This window comes from Anomaloglossus baeobatrachus, chromosome 12 (assembly GCF_048569485.1).
Source record: "Anomaloglossus baeobatrachus isolate aAnoBae1 chromosome 12, aAnoBae1.hap1, whole genome shotgun sequence".
In the NCBI taxonomy this organism is placed as follows: domain Eukaryota; kingdom Metazoa; phylum Chordata; class Amphibia; order Anura; family Aromobatidae; genus Anomaloglossus; species Anomaloglossus baeobatrachus.
In genome coordinates, this window is record NC_134364.1 from 53,926,677 (window position 1) to 53,945,076 (window position 18,400).

Below are 18,400 nucleotides of genomic sequence, written 5' to 3' on the forward strand. Positions count from 1 at the left end.
CCGCTGAACAATCCCTCCTTCAAGGGAGAGGTGTGTTTGGCGTCATAGCGACGTCACTGCGGCGTCACCAAGCGGCCGCTCAATAGCAGAGGAGGGGGCGGAAATGAGTGGGACGTATTTTCCCGCCCACCTCCTTCTTTCGTCATTGCCGGTGGACGCAGGTAAGGAGATGTTGGTCGTTCCAGCGGTGTCACACACAGCGATGTGTAATGCTGCAGGAACGACAAACAACATCGTACCTGCGGTAGCACCGATATTAAGGAAATGAACGACGTGTCAACGAGCAACGATTTTGCATGTTTTTGCGCTCGTTGATCTTCACTCATTAGTGTTACATGCTGCGATGTCGCTATCGGCGCCGGATGTGCGTCACTAACGGCATGACCTCGACGATATATCGGCAGCGATGTCGCAGCGTGTAAAGCCCCCTTTAGATTAGTGCTCATAATTGAAAATTCTAGTAAACTTTCAAAATACACATTGTAAATAAAAATTCTGCACATACTGCACTAAAATAATCTACTTAGAACATTTCTTACCAGGTGGAACCAGAAGCACTCGCTATGTACGTAACACAGTCTAACAGACCCATATTCTGCAGTCCATACAAATGGCTGTACAAACAGGTCATCGCTCGGGCTCCACCACCTGTTGCCATGATTGCCACAACTGGTATCTGCAAAACAAAAGCCGCAGAAGTTAACAGTCTCTATGACACCAAGAGTGGTAATGAGATAAGTAAAAGAAAATTATCAAAAACTACTGCACTGAGACTGGGCCACATACTCCTTACTGTGGGTAAGAGTCTTACCTCTTCACCCGCCAAATCCTCTTCCAATTGCAGAACTTTTCTCAAAGTGTCAGCTACCCGTCTTTGGCGTTTTTGAAGGAATATTTTCTCTTTATCACACAAGTCAAACCCCAATCTCACATCAAGCTTTTCAGGGCTGAAAATACATTAATATCTGTAAGCAAATAATACCTCAAAGTGCATAAGTGTTAAAGATGGGCACAGATGATAGTTGTATAATCTATTAGCCAAATAAATAATTAATTTAAAAAAAAAAAATCGACATGGGTTCCCACTGATTTTTGATAACCAGCAAAGGTAAAGCAGACCAGCTAGGGGCTGATATTATCAGGCTGGGAAGGTCCATGGTTATTGAGTCCTTAGTAGCCTAAACATAGCAGCCCGCAGCCGACCCAGAAATGGCACATAACCTTAGATGTGCCAATTCTGGCACTTCACCTCATCTTTTCCCAATTGCCCAGATGTGGTAATGGTTTAGGAGGTTGTTATCAGCTGTGTAATGAAGAGTTGTCTATCAGACCCCCCAATAACACAGTAATAAAAAAAAAGACATAGACAGACAAAAAATAATTTGTTTGAATAAACTTTCCCTTACTCAGTATGATATTAAAAAAAACCTAAAATATACAGCTCTGCCACAGTCCATCTCAGTCTAAAAAGGGCTATCTGAAAAAAAAACACACAAACATAGAGAAATAAAACAAGACGCTTGCCCTCGTTCACTATTTTATTAAAAAAAATTCCCAGCTAGTCTGACGTAGTCCAGGGATTTTGGCAAACAAAGAGACCTGGTGTACCAGCAACCCTGAACAGTGGTAACGTTACTGATGTCACCGCCCTTCAGAGGCGCCAGGTCTCACGTAGAGCAGCGTGACTCGGAATTCCCTATAAGCAAAGTCTATGGAGTGTCAGAACGATGTTTGTTGGAAACCCTAAACTACATCAGACCAACTGGGAATTTTATTTTTCTTTTGAATAAAGCGGTGAATGAGGGTAAGAGTTTTATTTTATTTCTCTGTGCTTGTACAGTATGTTTGTGGGTTTTTTATACTACGCTGGATTCGGTGGACTATGGTAGAATTGCATGTTTTTTTTTATTTTTGTTTTTTTTTAATAAACAAAAAGAGGGAAAGTTTTGGGGATTGTTTATTGAAATAAATAATTATTTTTATGTGTGTATTTTGTTTTTATTTACTGGATTAGTAATGGGGGGTGTCGGATAGATGCCTCTCCATTACTAACATCAGGGCTTGATGCCAGCAGACTTTACACAGCTGACCTCAATCCCATAGACCATTACCCTGATTTCCACCGCACGAGGGCATATCGGATAGAGCCTAGGTGAAGCGCCAGAATTGGTGCCTCTAAACTAATGTGCTACTTTTAGAGCAGTTGCGGGCTGCTATTTTTAGACTGGAAAGGGCCCAATAACAATGGATCTTCCCATCATAATATCAGCTGCCAGTTGTCTGCTTTACCTTTGCTGGTTATGGAAAATGGGGGGACCCCAAATTGTTTTTATTTCATTTGTTTATTTATTTGGTTAATAGCTTTAAAATGTATTTATCTATTTATCACACATTAAAAAAAACCCATTCACTTCTGTGTTGTGTTTTTTTCCGGTATGTGTCAAACAGATGAAACATATGAACACACGGATGGTCAAAACAGAACACGCCACACATGTGTTTTTTCAAACAGACGTGTGAAGGAGACCAACACTCCGGAGTACTCTTTTCTGTCTGATAGTACAACATTAGTCCGAGTGCTAACATTTATATTCTGCAACAGCGCCTACGTTATTGCCAACAGATGGTGCTCCTATATCTTCTGTTTACAATGATAATTATTATTTTATTATTTTTTTTTTTAGATAAAATAAAAATTGGAACTTTGGTAATGCAAAAGCTACTGTATTTGATTCACTTACGTTTATTGTCATTCTGTTTGTCAGTTTATTAGTTTGCCATGAAGAAAAATAATCTACCTACAAAATGTATGCTATAACCTCAACATAGTAAATCCAATAACATTCACGTGTGATTTTAGTAGTTCTTTTTTGTTCACATGATACGGATACTGAACTCCTGAATATACCTTACATAACCGGACACGTTTTTTGTGCAGTTTAGGTGTCTTTCTTGATGTGTTTTGTTTGGGCCATGAAGAAACAAAATGTTGATAATAAAGAGGGAGAGGGCGAGAGGGCGAGAGGGGGAGAGAGAGGGAGAGAGAGGGAGGGAGAGGGGGGAAAAAGAGAGAGAGGGGGGAAAAAGAGAGAGAGGGGGGAAGGAGAGAGAGAGGGGGAAGGAGAGAGAGAGGGGGAAGGAGAGAGAGAGGGGGAAGGAGAGAGAGAGGGGGAAGGAGAGAGAGAGGGGGAAGGAGAGAGAGAGGGGGAAGGAGAGAGAGAGGGGGAAGGAGAGAGAGAGGGGGAAGGAGAGAGAGAGGGGGAAGGAGAGAGAGAGGGGGAAGGAGAGAGAGAGGGGGAAGGAGAGATGGGGGGAAGGAGAGATGGGGGGAAGGAGAGAGAGAGGGGGAAGGAGAGAGAGAGGGGGAAGGAGAGAGAGAGGGGGAAGGAGAGAGAGAGGGGGAAGGAGAGAGAGAGGGGGAAGGAGAGAGAGAGGGGGAAGGAGAGAGAGAGGGGGAAGGAGAGAGAGAGGGGGAAGGAGAGAGAGAGGGGGAAGGAGAGAGAGAGGGGGAAGGAGAGAGAGAGGGGGAAGGAGAGAGAGAGAGGGGGAAGGAGAGAGAGAGAGGGGGAAGGAGAGAGAGAGAGGGGGAAGGAGAGAGAGAGAGGGGGAAGGAGAGAGAGAGGGGGAAGGAGAGAGAGAGGGGGAAGGAGAGAGAGAGGGGGAAGGAGAGAGAGAGGGGGAAGGAGAGAGAGAGGGGGAAGGAGAGAGAGAGGGGGAAGGAGAGAGAGAGGGGGAAGGAGAGAGAGAGGGGGAAGGAGAGAGAGAGGGGGAAGGAGAGAGAGAGGGGGAAGGAGAGAGAGAGGGGGAAGGAGAGAGAGAGGGGGAAAGAGAGAGAGAGGGGGAAGGAGAGAGAGAGGGGGAAGGGGAGAGAGGGGGAAGGAGAGAGAGGGGGAAGGAGAGAGAGGGGGAAGGAGAGAGAGGGGGAAGGAGAGAGAGGGGGAGATAGAGAGAGGGAGGGAGAGAAGGAGGGAGAAAAGGAGGGAGAAAAGGAGGGAGAAAAGGAGGGAGAAAAGGAAGGAGAGAGATGGGGGAGAGAGAGATGGGGGAGAGAGAGAAAATGATGGGGAGAGAGAGAAAGTGATGGGGGGGAGAGAAAGTGATGGGGGGAGAGAGAAAGAGATGGGGAGAGAGAGAGAAAGAGATGAAGAGAGAGAGAGAAAGAGATGAGGAGAGAGAGAAAGAGATGAGGAGAGAGAGAAAGATGGGGAGAAAAAGATGGGGAGGGAGAAAGAGATGGGGGAGAGAGAGAAAGATGGGGAGAGAGAGAGAAAGAGATGGGGAGAGAGAAAGAGATGGGGAGAGAGAGAGAGAGAAAGAGATGGGGGGAGAGAGAGAGAGAGAAAGAGATGGGGAGAGAGAGAGAGAGAGAAAGAGATGGGGAGAGAGAGAGAAAGAGATGGGGAGAGAGAGAGAAAGAGATGGGGAGAGGGAGAGAGAAAGAGATGGGGAGAGAGAGAGAGAAAGAGATGGGGAGAGAGAGAGAGAAAGAGATGGGGAGAGAGAGAGAGAGAAAGAGATGGGGAGAGAGAGAGAGAAAGATGGGGAGAGAGAGAGAGAAAGAGATGGGGAGAGAGCGAAAGAGATGGGGAGAGAGAGAAAAAGATGGGGGGAGAGAGAGAGAAAGAGATGGGGAGAGAGAGAAAGAGATGGGGAGAGAGAGAAAGATGGGCAGAGACAGAAAGATGGGGAGAGACAGATGGGGATAGAGAGAGATAGGGGAGAGAGGTAGAGAGGGAGGGAGAGAGAGGGAGAGAAGGTGGAAGAGAGGGAGGGAGAGAAGGAGATAGAGAAGGAGGGAGAGAAGAAGGGAGAGAAGGAGAGAAAGCTGTAGAGCCTTTCATAAACAGTGATTTAGCTTTAAAAGCATGAACGTGAAAACCCCCCGACTAAATATGTTCTTATCAAAAAGGTTACAATTCACTCTACAGTTTGATGAAAGGGAGTTTTTAACGTTTTTCAGCTCAAACTCGAGCCATGGCATCTTGATAGATGAATGTTCTGTAGGAAGATCGATCTTGCACAGCCTAGATAGGTCCACCAGGGTCTTCTCCGCCATTATCTTGATAGTATCAAGCAATTGGGTTATTGTTCTTCCTCTTTCATGGTTCCTTCTATTCTTCCGACCATAATGTCCTTCTCCAGTGATTGCGCTCTTTGTATTATGTGTTCAAAAGTAGGCAAGTTGCAGCTTGGTGATCTTTGCTTCCAGTGACGTCTGACTTGATTTATTCTAAAATTGATTTGTTTGTTATTCTTGCCATTCATGGTATTGATAACATCCTTCTCCAGCACCACGTTTCAAAGCTGTTGATTCTTCTTCTGTCTTGTTTCTTTATCGTCCAGGTTTCACATCAATATGTTACTGCAGAGAAGACCAGACTATGTACGAGCCGTGTCTTTGTCACCAGTGAAATGTTCCTCGATTTGAGGACCTTGTCCAGTGACTTCGTTGTTGATTTGCCCACAGCTTTTCTCCTATTGACTTCCGGTGTCGTCACTGCCTCGAGTGATCATTGATCCGAGTAGGTTGAAGTCCTTTACAAGTTCTAGTTTGTTACCGTCCATCTCAAACATGTCCCGGTCATACCTGGCAGTAGTCAATCTCTTTGTCTTCTTTATATTCCAAGCGTATGGCGAAAGGGAAACCCTGTGTCTAGGGAATGGGAAGCTGGTGACCCCTGACCAAACCTACTGCTGGCCCCTGGGGTCTCTCACCACCTTAGATAGGTTCCACACCTATGTGCCGAGCCGGATACCTGATCCTAGGTATCCCTAGTGCTGGGCCCTAAATAGGGAACAGATGCGATGAAATCTTCATCAACCCCACTAAGCACTATAGCAGACACTAGGAGGACACATGGGGGAAAATGCATGAACTACTTATCTACAGATGACTCAGGTAGAAGTTCAGCAAAGCTTTCTGCAACAATACCATACAAAAGTACAAGCCACCTAATTACACCCAGGGCTTGAATGAACAGAAGAATGTAACCAGCACCAGTCCAAGGAAGGAAGGGATGTATTAGTGTCGCACCCCTAAGACTGGTCGCTACTTGTATATCATTATATCCTTCCCGGGCAGGAAGAGGTTAACACAGTTTACACACACCTCACATAGCTCATCTAAACACAGTCAGGAAGTGACTGTTCCTAGCAGACACAGGCACTGGGGGAACTCCAAGTCACCATAACAACGATCTGAATCATTGCAAAGGTGGGGGGGCAGGAGTAGGAGTACGTTACAAAGCAGACAGGAAGTTGAGGTTAGTTTCAGTCAGACAGAGACAGAGCAGACACGTTGTGGAGCAGCTCCCTGAGGGGTTGCTGCCAGGCACCCCTCAGGGAGGCAGAACAGAACCGTCTGGGATGTAACACCACACCGACCTCTGCAGGAGTCTTCTGCAGAGGGGAGCCAGCCAGACCGGGGCTAGCAACACCTGGAGGGACGGAACCCGGTACCAGTAATCGTGGGATAAAGGAGTACAGTCACCAGGGAGAGTACGGTGTGAGTACTCAAGGGACTGAGCACAGGCGGAGTACAGAGCCCTAGTTCAGGAAGACGCTTCAAGCTCAACTGATAATCAGCAAAGAGGGAACCTGGAAACGGGGACAGAGGTCCGACCCAAGAGAGGTTCAAGCTGCCTGCCATATGGGCCAAGAAAGAGAGTGAGAGAGAGAGAGAGAGAGAGAGAGAGAGCAGGAGGGGATCCCAAGACACTTCAGGCCACGGGGATCCACCAAGTACAGAGTTGTGCATGGAGGAGAAAGCCCACTGATTACCAGACCGGACAGGACAGGACCTCTGACCTGCCCGGGATCCACCGGAGTCTTCGACGGCGAGGACCAGCACCTAGGGTACGAAATCATCTTACCCAGAAAATAAAAGCATCTGGAACCCGCACCCGGTGATTGAGTAAATGCCGCCGCCCTGCGCTCCGGCGCTCCCATGGACTGCCGCCCCATTGTCACCAACCTCCCAGGGTAATCCCCCTCCGCCTGTGGGGAATGATACCATCCTGGCTGCACCCAACACCTGTCCCGGAGAGAGACTATGCAGCGGCAGCTAATTCCTGGCCGAATACCATGGGTGGCGTTGCGAAGCATCCCCCATTCTCATCCAACACCACCCTGGGAGAGGAAAAGTCACAGGAAGGGTCTGCGGCAGAGGAGGCCGAGACCCAGTCGTCATTGCAACCGGCGAAATGCTTCCCAGGGACTTGTCGCCCTCCTTCCATTCACATTTACACTGGACACCTGTTTGTTTGACTTTTCATGTAGCCAACAAGGGCACGGAGCCGGGTCAGGCCAGTCACAGCAACCCCAAGAAACCACTGGCCTGGTGACGAGTACCCTAAAGCCCCATGGGGCGCTACATAAGCACAGAGAGAATGCTAATGAACAGCAGCTGCGTAGAACCCGAGCTCCTGCTGGGTCTAAAAGGGGAAGGGATAAATCCAGCAGGAAAGCTACCTATACCAATGAATAATGACAGCAGGAACAATGGAAAGTCAGACAGCATTCTGTGCAGCCAAACGCTATGACCTTCTATGGACAGAAATCACATGACTGTCTCTCACCCGTGAAAAGGTTTTGGTACTGTGTTAGTCAGTTTCAACTGGCTAACACGGTACCAAAACCTTTTCACTTGTAACTAAAAATGGAGGATACCAGAAGGTACCGCACAACCATGGAACTAAAAGATCTTCTGAAGAAACTGGCATTTTTCAACTGTCACCCGTGACACACCCGTGACAGCAGCTCTTTGGAGCTGTTATTTGTGATAAACATGAAAGATTAAGATTCTATTTCCTACATGAATTTCTTTATAGGATACATAAAGGATACAAATGCAGGGGTGCAATTTTGTAGCTCCTACTTCTCACAACTGTAAAATCACTATCATTGTGCTACTGTAATCTAGAAGAAGCATTGAGCACGTCTCTTATCTATGGACCCTCTCCCATGTGCCCCCAGAATGAGCTGCAGGACATCTTGTGCTGATCTGTATTTTTATACCTTTGTATATTAATTTTATTTGTTAGTACAAATATTTGACAAAAATAATTGTTTCTAAGAAAATACCATACCATTCATTTAATCGAATTTGCATGTCCAAAGGCTTCCCCTGAAAGAGGAACAGAATGTCATTGGTTATATCACTGCGCTTACTGAAAAGGATCACAATCTTTTTGTAAAAATATATAATATTTAATATAAAACTGTCCACCATTGTATAACCTGTGCCACTACTTGTTTATCCCCCGATAGTTAGGCACATGGGGATAAATTGTGTAATTTGTAATGCCTTTATTTATCCCATTAAAAACCAGGCCTAATTTGGCCTTAATGTACACACATTTGTTTTTGCATTTATTAATTGTCTTGTTCTAGAAGTGGCATGATGTGACTGTAGAATAGCAAGGGACAGAGGTTTCCTCTGCAGTCCCTCATGATAGGGGACCCTAGGCTATCACTAACCTCAGTGTTACCCCTAATGATGGAGATGCCAGAGTCTCGTGCCTGGCTATTCTATTCTTCTGACCAGAAAGGAGAAATTCAAGAGCAGGAAGGTAAGCAACAAAAAGACAACAAGGATTAACACCACAACCGCTCACAGCAATAATGCACAATAACCACCAGCAAATCTGGATCAAAACACCTCACCAGACCAGTATAGGTAAACTATAGCTGGCATTAATGAAACAGTCCCGCCAGCATATATAGGAGGGGAGTGAACATGACTGGCTACCCCACAGCATGTAATAAAAAGAGACTAACAAGCAGCCCAGCAGACATTTACTCTTGCTAGTCTGCCTAAGTCTGTAGGTCGACACTCATATCTCCCTCCGCTGATCAACAATTTCAGAGAAATTAGCAGGCAGAGTGGTAGAATCTGTAGTTTCCATAGACCTTAACGCCGCCATGATGGCTGGCGATGCCTGCAAAAATCTCCTTTTTAACATAGCTGTATGAGGGCTTGTTTTCATCCAGAATGAATTATATTTGTCAGCAGCCTGTCCTCACCGGAGTCCGCTTCTGCGACTTCTACTTCAGTCACCAAGCGCCGCCATATTCCCACCATGGACTATGCTGGAGTTAGGAGAGGGGTTGATGGCAGTGGCTCTGGTGGGCGCAGGCTCCACTCATCCACTAAGCTGGGTTTCCCTGGGACCTGCAGTACCACTGGCTGACTGTAGGTGGTGTGTGTCTTCCAGCTGAAGTTACACCATTCAGCTACAGCCAATGGGAAGACACCACGCCCTTCTAATTCCCCCTCTTGTGTGCTGGTCACTGCCAGAGATAGTTTTGTAGTTCTGCTTCATTCTGGCTCCTGTTCTGACTATTGATCCCAGTGTTTTGACCTCTGCCCGCTCATTGACTACTCTCCTGCCTACCGTTTTTGTACCTCGCTGCCATCTCTGGTTTTGACCTCTGCCTGATTTCATGACTACTCTCCTGCCTCCCGTGTTTTGTACTTCACTCCCATCTCCGGTTTGACCTTGGCCTGGTTTACTGACTACGCTTCTGCCTGTCGATTTTGTCCCTTTTTGTGCCTCCTGGTTTGGACCCTGCCTGACGACCACTCTTTCCTGGATTGCAGCCTTCCATAGGCAGTAATCTCCTGGACCTTGTGTAATTCCAAATCCCTGTACAGGGTTTCAGGGTTCTTGAGATCCTGCCAACTTGATGGCTAGCCCTAGCCTGTCCGTGACAGTCATCCTGAGACTGTGGTCAAGGACAGACGTTACACACCATTTTTACATGCACCCTAATGCTACCTTTTATTAACTCTTTATGGGAATAAATGAAGGAAGACAGAAATTCAATTGTTTTTAAACAATTTTGAATTTTACTCTTTCCATTTGCTGACAAGTGGTGTTAACGTTATTTTGTGGGTCAGCACGATTAAAGGAGATACCAAATTTATTTAGTTTTATTACTTTTGGAATTTTGTTAAAAAATATAAATTGTTTTTGTGTCGCCATATTCATGGTCATAAAGGTGAACATTTTTTAGTCAACTGTTTGTATTTTTTTTTTAATACTTTTGCAAAAGAAAATAATTAAATGAAAAATATACTTTTTTTTCATCATATACTGAGAGCCATAACTTTTTCATTTTTCAGAGCTTTTTCGTAACGTTTGCTTTTTTTTTTTTAATTGTATTATTTATTTAATTTATATTTGAGAAGGAATAAACAACAACTGTCAATTCTGGCATTATTTTAATTTTGTGGCATTCACAGGATGGGATAAATAATGATATATTTTAATTTGTCAGTATTGACCCGGTAACACCAGATAGGTGCATATTGGAGAGGGGGGGGGCATGTTTTTTTTTTATTGGATTAAATTACGTTTTATTTTGAGAACATTTTTTTTATTTTTAAACAATTCAAAACATTTTGTTTTATTTTGTTCCAGCATGTATTAGTCCCCAGGTCCTTTGATCGTATAGGTAATACACTACACTACCTTTGTAGTACAAGGCATTATGTAGCCTGTCAGTGTTATACTGATAGGCTGCTTAATAGATCAGGCGTCTTGTAAGATCTTTTAGGCTTTAAACTAAGCCTCCTGACAAAACTAGAGCAGTGAAACGCACGTTGAGGTTGAGGTGGCAGCCTACGACCACTGGGTGACTTACTTTATACACTAGAATATGGCCTCTGGTAATTATTGGTGATAGCCACTGGGCATAGAATCTTAAGGGGGTTTCAAATGAACCTTATATATATATGCAAGATACATGTGTATTTGAATGGTATCCATTTGTAGATAGCATATATGTGACCCAGGGTTACTAATATTTAAATAGTAACATCTCATCCTACGTTTGAGGTATATATTAAAAATTGCATCTATTTCTGGATACATTTAAACATGTGATGGTTAGCTCTTCAATACAAGTGATTCCCCTGTGATTGCTAAAAAACTAATATTGCCTGTGCCTATGCAAAAATACTTGTTTACTAATTGGTCAGAGACTGTTACCTTCTTGTTTGTTGCAGTTATACATGTCCCCTCATATCCATTAACGTGTTGTCTATTTGTAATAAATTATATGATACTGCTGTGCACTATGCTTATAATAAAATTTTCACTTTTGATATAAAAATTCTTATTGGATTCCTGTATATTGATTGTAGGTTATATGGCACATCGGAAGCCATTTTTAGGCCTCCAGTTGCCTTTGCAACCATCAGTTCCCCTTAATTATGCTACATGGACTTGACGGCATGACAGAGGGAGCCATCTCCCTCTGTCACACTTTTTACATGCACCATGCACTATTGGCCACTGCAAGTAAAGGGTAAAATAAGCACTACAAACGCATTGCTCAATTCCCTTTGCTACATCTAGGGGGAATTGAACGCTGTTAGGCTATGTGCGCACGCTGCGTTTTTTTGACTCTGCGTTTTTGTGCGTTTTTGGCCGATAAAAACGCACAAAAACGCACCCGCGTCGAAAAAAACGCGTCAAAAAACGCATGCGTTTTTACCGCGAATTGGTGCGTTTTTGGCTGCGTTTTTGATCTCTGCATTTTGCTGCGTTTTTCCAATGCATTGCATGGGGGGAAAACGCAGAAAAACGCAGGAAAGAACTGACATGTCCATTTTTTTTTTCAAGCTCAAAAACACAGCATAAAAAAAAAAAGTTGTGTGCGGACAGCAAAAATGAAAACTCATAGACTTTGCTGGGGAAGCAAAGTCATGCAGTTTTGATGCCAAAAACGCACCCGAAAAAACGCGCAAAAACGCGAAAAACGCACTGTGCGCACATAGCCTCAGTGGCAGTCACGAAATTACTAGTCCTTGATTAATCACTTCCTTTTCACACCCTAATGTAAAGGGATATGTCTAGGATGTAAAAAAGCAGTGAACCGACAGCATGAGGTTAATTCAGTGATTCTTTAGGCCCAGTGCCCACTCTGTGCAGTTTTGACACGTATTTTCAGAAATCTGCAGCAAAATCTTGACGTATCTAAAAGGGATAATTGGGTCTCCCATGTACCAAAACACCTCTTAACCACTCTACTTGAAATAAAGACATAACTTTTTTGGGCGAATGGCCACAGCTTTTATTTAACAGTATACATGTATCAAAACTTGTGGCTCAGCATGCCACCCTCTTTAAACATAAACCGATACATGTATACCCTCCCAACTGGCAAACAACCGATAGGTCCGTCCAAGAAGCCACTAATCATCCTTATCCCCTGGCCGTAACATACCACTGGCCCAGAGGACCACCTCGGCTGTGTCCAACCAACCCAAGGTGTGGGGTACTAACGTTCCATCGTTAAAATACCCCTCCCCAGAACCTGCAGGACCTACGCCCACAAGTTCCCAATCCTGTCTGAAGCCACTACCCCTGAGTGACTTCATACTCCCCACCGACTATCGGTGCTCCCAGCCTCTAGGAACGGACCTATCCCCCCGCCACAGACCGGCCGCGTGACTCCTTACGTGGCCCGGGCCCCCCACACCCCTATGGCTTGCTCCAGACCATCCCGCAAACCAAGCATCCACAAGTCCAAGCCGATATCTGTGAGATGCACCCCCATCTCTCCTCAAATATTGACCTGCCGACTCCTCCAATTCCTTATGTCGCACCACCAAGCCCCCATTCCGCGCCACAAACCGGCCAATCGCCCTATTCAATTTAATACGTGCCCTATTAATACGGTCGACCGACCTCCCAAAACGCCAATTTTCCCTAGCCACAATATCCGACCATACGATAATAATACCCGGGAACGCTCTCCACAGGTGCAAAAGATCCAGCTTAATGTCCCTTTTTAGTTCCCTTGCTGTCCTCACCCCTAAATCATTCCCCCCCACATGCAAAATGAGAACATTAGGATCCTGGTCGATCCTGCTATAGTAAGCCACCTCTGGCCAAACTCTCCCCCAGGTCATGCCCCGAATCCCGATCCATTTGACCCGTGCATCCGTCCTCGCCACGCCAAGTTGCCGACCGTCGGGACGCACATCCGCCCGCAACGCTCCCCAGTGAAGAAAGGAATGCCCGAGAATCCACACCAGGCACACACCTAAAAAATATAAAACCAAGAATAAACAGCAACTGAACAAAAACCATGTCTCACAATAAACACCTATTAACCCCCGTAATTCCAAACCAGCCGAGTCACTCCCCCTCACCCCTCAGCAGGTGAGGCCGTATGTACAAACGGAACCTGGACGACTCCCATCTCCCAATACGCCGGATACAATCATCACTCAAGCCCCACCTGGCCGCCTCTGTCGCTGCCCCAATCCGAAAGGAGTGTGACCCATAGTCACCTGGCACCTCCCCTACTCGTGCCAACACAGTTTTTAAAACCGCAATAAACTGGAATCTGGACAGCGCAGAACCATCCATGTGTCTCAAGAAAACCCCAGGATAACCTCCCCTTATCTTCAAAAACTCCGCCACCTGCCCAACCGGGCACAATGGGTGTCCAGGTATCCCATACAAAACCACCAGGCGCCCACGCCCCACCTGGTCCGTTTTGGAAAAACGTAATCGACATTCCACCCGATCAACTCCAAGCGTTACGTCTTCCAACAACAAACCTCCTACTACCTGCTTCGCCGGACTAACCAACTCGCCAATCCGAAAGGCCCCGAAAAAGGCCAACACAAATGCCACTGCAAACAGCCTCTGCTCGTAAGGGGACACACATACTTCCCCCAAGCAGCCCACTAAACGCACCAACAATGGTAGCGATATCGGCCGCCTAGAGTCCCGCGACCGCACCCCTCTCCTAAAACCCTTCATGGCCTGCCGTACTAGAAAATCCTTCGTGGCATCCCGCACACCTTGCAACTTGAATAAAAAGGCCAAGGCTGACAAACGGTAACTCATTACCGATACGGACCGCCCCGCTGAAAAATCGCCACTAATCACCGCCAAAACCCCCACCACTCGGCCATTATAACCCGGCCCCATGAACTCCGATCCGCCTAACTCTTCCCACTCATTCCACACTGCCTGGTATCGGCACCAAGTAGCCTCAGACACCGATCTCCTAATGCCCTCCCAAGCTACGCCAAGGCTAGATCCCACAACCATTCCGGACATAGTGCTCCATCGTCGTCTGCTCCCGGCACCAGCCTTCTGAACCTGCGAAACTGAAACCGAGACAGCGCATCAGCCACTTCATTCTGAACCCCCGGCACATGCCTCGCCACAACACAAATGTTCAGTGCCAAGCAACGGAGCACCAGATGCCTCAGATACCCCACCACCGGGGGAGATTTTGCTGACAATGAATTGATCGAATGAACCACCGCCATATTATCACAATGCATGCAAACCTTTTTACCCGAAAATTCAGAGCCCCACAGTTCGAGCGCCACTATGATCGGGAACAATTCCAGCAAAGCCAAATTCTTCACCAGCCCTTTCTCCTTCCATGCTTGTGGCCACTGTTCCACGCACCAATGAGTCTGGAAAATCGCTCCAAAACCCGTCGCCCCTGCCGCATCCGTAAACAGCTCAATCTGACTATTGGACATTGCCTTGCTCATCCACAGTGTCCTACCATTATACTTGTCTAAAAAAGAATCCCAAACCAGCAGATCCCCTTTCATCAACCTCGTCACTCTGACAAAATGATTCGGCGCTGTCACCCCAGCAGTCGCGCTCGCCAATCTCCTATTAAATATGCGCCCCATCGGCATGATGCGACAGGCGAAATTCAATTTTCCCAAGACTGACTGCAGCTCTCTCAGCTTCACCTTTTTAGCCTGGTATAATGACCGCACTGACGCTTTTAAATCCACCAACTTCCCTTCCGGCAAGCGGCATTCCATTGCCATCGTGTCGATTTCTATGCCCAAAAAGCATAAAGCAGTCACTGGCCCTTCCGTTTTGTCTTTTGCCAAAGGAATACCCAAACTCTGCGCTATCCGCTGCAACGTAAACAACAACAATGAACAAACCGAGGACCTTGCCGGCCCAACACAAAGGAAATCGTCCAAGTAATGGATCACGGAGTGCACCCCCGCCATGTCCCGGACTACCCATTCCACAAAAGAACTAAACGCCTCGAAATAAGAACAAGAAATAGAACATCCCATGGGCAGGCAACGGTCCACATAAAACTCTCCCTCCCACATACATCCCAACAGATGCTGACTGTCCGGATGCACTGGGAGCAAGCGAAAAGCTGCCTCCACATCCGCTTTTGCCATCAGGGCCCCACGCCCGGCTGCCCGCACCAAATCCAAAGCTCTGTCAAAAGAAACATAACAAACCGCTGACAGCTCAGGTGATATCCCATCATTCACCGACAACCCAGCCGGGTAGGATAAATGATGTATGAGCCGAAATTTCTTCGGCTCTTTTTTGGGATTCACCCCCAATGGCGAAATCCGAAGATTGGAAATTGGTGGGTCCTGAAAGGGGCCCGCCATCCTCCCTAATTCAACCTCCTTGTCCAGCTTCTCTTTCACAACCTCCGGGTGTTCCCTTGCAGACCTCAAGTTACCCGGGCGAAAAACTGGGGCCCCAGATTCAAACGGAATCCGAAAACCCTCAGTAAAACCCTTCCTCAATAACTCGGCCGCCCGTACATCCGGATACCTACTTAAATAGGGAAGCATCGCCTCTACCCTCACCGGCGTCCTCCCTTTTTCCAGCCCCCTCCCCGGGCTTACCCTTCCCTTTCTTAAAGCACCTGGACACAGGATGGGAACCTCCACATCCGGAACACTCGTGCTTGAAACGGCACGAGGCCCCAAATTTACACTGTCCCTCATTGAATTGCCAGCAAGCTCCTTTTCTCTGACCCGCCGAAGACCCGTTGCTTGTACCCGAACCCCCGGCAGCCCCACGAAAGGGCTGAGCCGGGGCTGTCATTAACCTCATCCACAAGGAGATGTCCTTGTGGTCCCATTTTAGTCCGGCCCGCAGAGCCTTGCGCTGCCGAAACTGTTCGTCGTACCTCAACCAACCTAAACCGCCGTACACTCTATACGCCTCCCCAATCGAATCCATATACCCGAAAAGTGCGGAACAATGTTCCGGCTCCTTTTCCCCAATGACACTGGCTAAGATCGCAAAGGCCTGTAACCAGTTGGTAAATGTCCTGGGAATAAGCCTATACCTCCTCTTTTCCTCATCCTCCTTCTCCTTTTTTGAGTCGCTTGGCTTCACCTTATCCAAGTTAAATTTCTCAAGGGGAAGCAGGGAAAAAATTTCCACATACTCCCCTTTCCATATCTTCTCCCTCACCTCCTTTTTTAAATGCACCCCCAGCGGACTCTCGAAGCAAACGTATACCACGCTCCGCGCCCTATCATCTAGCCGCACCACCTCATCCTCTTTCTCCTTTTCCTTCTCTTTTTCCCCGTCCTTCTCCGCGCCCGACCCGGCCGCTACTCCTGCCACCTGTCCTGCTTCTGTCGCCACTGCAGCTCCCTGCGTAACAACACTCTGCGCCGCCACCACCGGCGGCACGCCACCCGAGGGACCCACCCAAGCCCCCGCCGGAGAACCAGACCCGCTCGCACCTGCTCGCTCAGCCGACAGCCCCTGCAACACCCCCAATAACTGCCCCCCAAAACTCTGCCCCCGGTAACGCCGACGGCTCCCGAACCCCAGAGCCCTGCGCACTCGCCGACACAGAAGACACCCCCCCCACACTACCCGCAACATTAAGCATACTCGTCGTTCGCTCACCGGGCTGCCTCTGAATCGGATCCGGAACAGCCGTATCACGAGTCTCCTGACGCTCCATCCGTCTCGCTGTGTTGTCGCTTCCGTCCTCGTCACCAGAGTCCGAATCGCCGCTGAGGACCTCAGGGGGGACCAGCAAGGGGACAGCTTGCGATTGGCGGCCGTCAACCCCCACGGTCACCGCACCCTGCTCCTCCAATCGCCTCCTGCTGGACCTTTTTCGTGTCGCCCGACGCGGCGTCCTGCCGCCGTCCACCCACGATGATCCCGAGGTCGGCTGCTGCACTTCGGCTCCACTTGCCATCCCCACTGGTCTCCCTCCCTGCCGACTGCAGGAAGGCCGTCCGGCCTCCGATATACGCTGAGTCCTCCCCCCAGCACGATCCACGCTGGGGGGGGACCGTCACCACCGACATCCTGCTGTGGCCCTGCCGGCTGCTGGACCCATCCCCCGCAGCCCTTTGGCTGGCGATCTGCAGCTCCTGTGCTGCACTATCCGCACGTCTCCCCTGCCGTCTGCAGGGAGTTCCCACCGACACATCGTTCCGCAGAGCTCTGCCCCCGGCCGGCACATCACCGGGGGCTGCTGTTAATCTGGACCGGGGCCTTGCCGCCCGCGGACCGGAAGTAGGCCGCAAACAAGCTCCGCCCACCTCTGGCCCGCAGGATCTCCGATGAGGATTCCTCCCGGAGGCCGGCAAAGCTCCTGCAGGCTGGTGAGGGCTCCCCTGCCCCGGAGGGTCCCGTAAGGGGCTCCTGGATCTCGCTCCCCTCCCGCTGGGGGAGTAACGCTCCGGCGGCCGCGACCGCCGAGCACGCAGCACAGGTCCGGGTGCTGCAGCCGCAGCCACAGCTGAGGGCACCATCGCTCCGTCCCCACAGGCCGCACGCAGCTGCTCCCGCACCACATCCACTCCCAGGACTTCCGAGGCTCCACGGACCCACTCCAACAGCGCAGCTAGGTCAGCCATTCTGGAACCGGCGATGCTGACCAAACACGACTGGCACCAACGGCAAAAGAGGAGGTACTGCAACTAACTGCCCCTTATAAACCCCCCCCTTTTCTCCCCACCCCTCATGACCTCTGGCCCAATCCTCGCCGCTCACCAAACCACCAATCCCTTAATCCCTTACACAGCCCTATTCCCTCAACATTAACCCCTTCCTACCCTATACCCTCCCGATAGTCATGGGCTCATTCACCCCTATGGGGCTCATTGCCCATCTGCATGTCCATTGTGAAGCCAGCAAAGTCTATGAGGATTCAGAAGTGCTGTGCCCACATTGCTTATTTTTCCCTTGCGTATTTGGTGCAGATTTGGTGCAGAAAAAAAGAAATCTGCACCAAATACGCAAGGGAAAAATACTCAGCGTGGGCACAGCACTTCTGAATTCTCATAGACTTTGCTGGCTTCACAATGGACATGCAGATTTCGCTGCAGATTTCTGAAATTCTGCATCAAAATCCGTGTCAAAATATGCAGCTTGGGCACTGGGCCTTATGGTCAATTACATCTGCAATTGGGCAAAATAAAAAACTGCACTTTCCAATCAAATACTACTTACTTCCATTGCGGGTACTTGGACATTAATATAATCCTCCACAGGAGATATTAAACTGAGCGGTACAGTGGTTTGATTACAACCATCATTTTCTGTTTCACTGCTCTGAAAGAAAAAGTTGAAGTAGTCATAAAGCGGTTTCATGGCAT

General features: G+C 48.1%; 1 protein-coding gene across 2 annotated transcripts in view; it reads right to left on the reverse strand.

The window, feature by feature from the left end:
• LOC142258121 (cytosolic phospholipase A2 delta-like) overlaps window positions 1-18,400 on the reverse strand; it is a 64,181-nt gene that overhangs the window by 15,730 nt on the left and 30,051 nt on the right. For both annotated transcript variants that reach the window (XM_075330591.1, XM_075330590.1), the window contains exons 9-12: window positions 18,255-18,356; window positions 8,088-8,125; window positions 812-947; window positions 540-676 (exon numbers count right to left, since the gene is read on the reverse strand). In XM_075330591.1, the coding sequence (XP_075186706.1) occupies window positions 540-676; window positions 812-947; window positions 8,088-8,125; window positions 18,255-18,356 (413 nt within the window). The remainder of the gene's footprint in view (window positions 1-539; window positions 677-811; window positions 948-8,087; window positions 8,126-18,254; window positions 18,357-18,400) is intronic.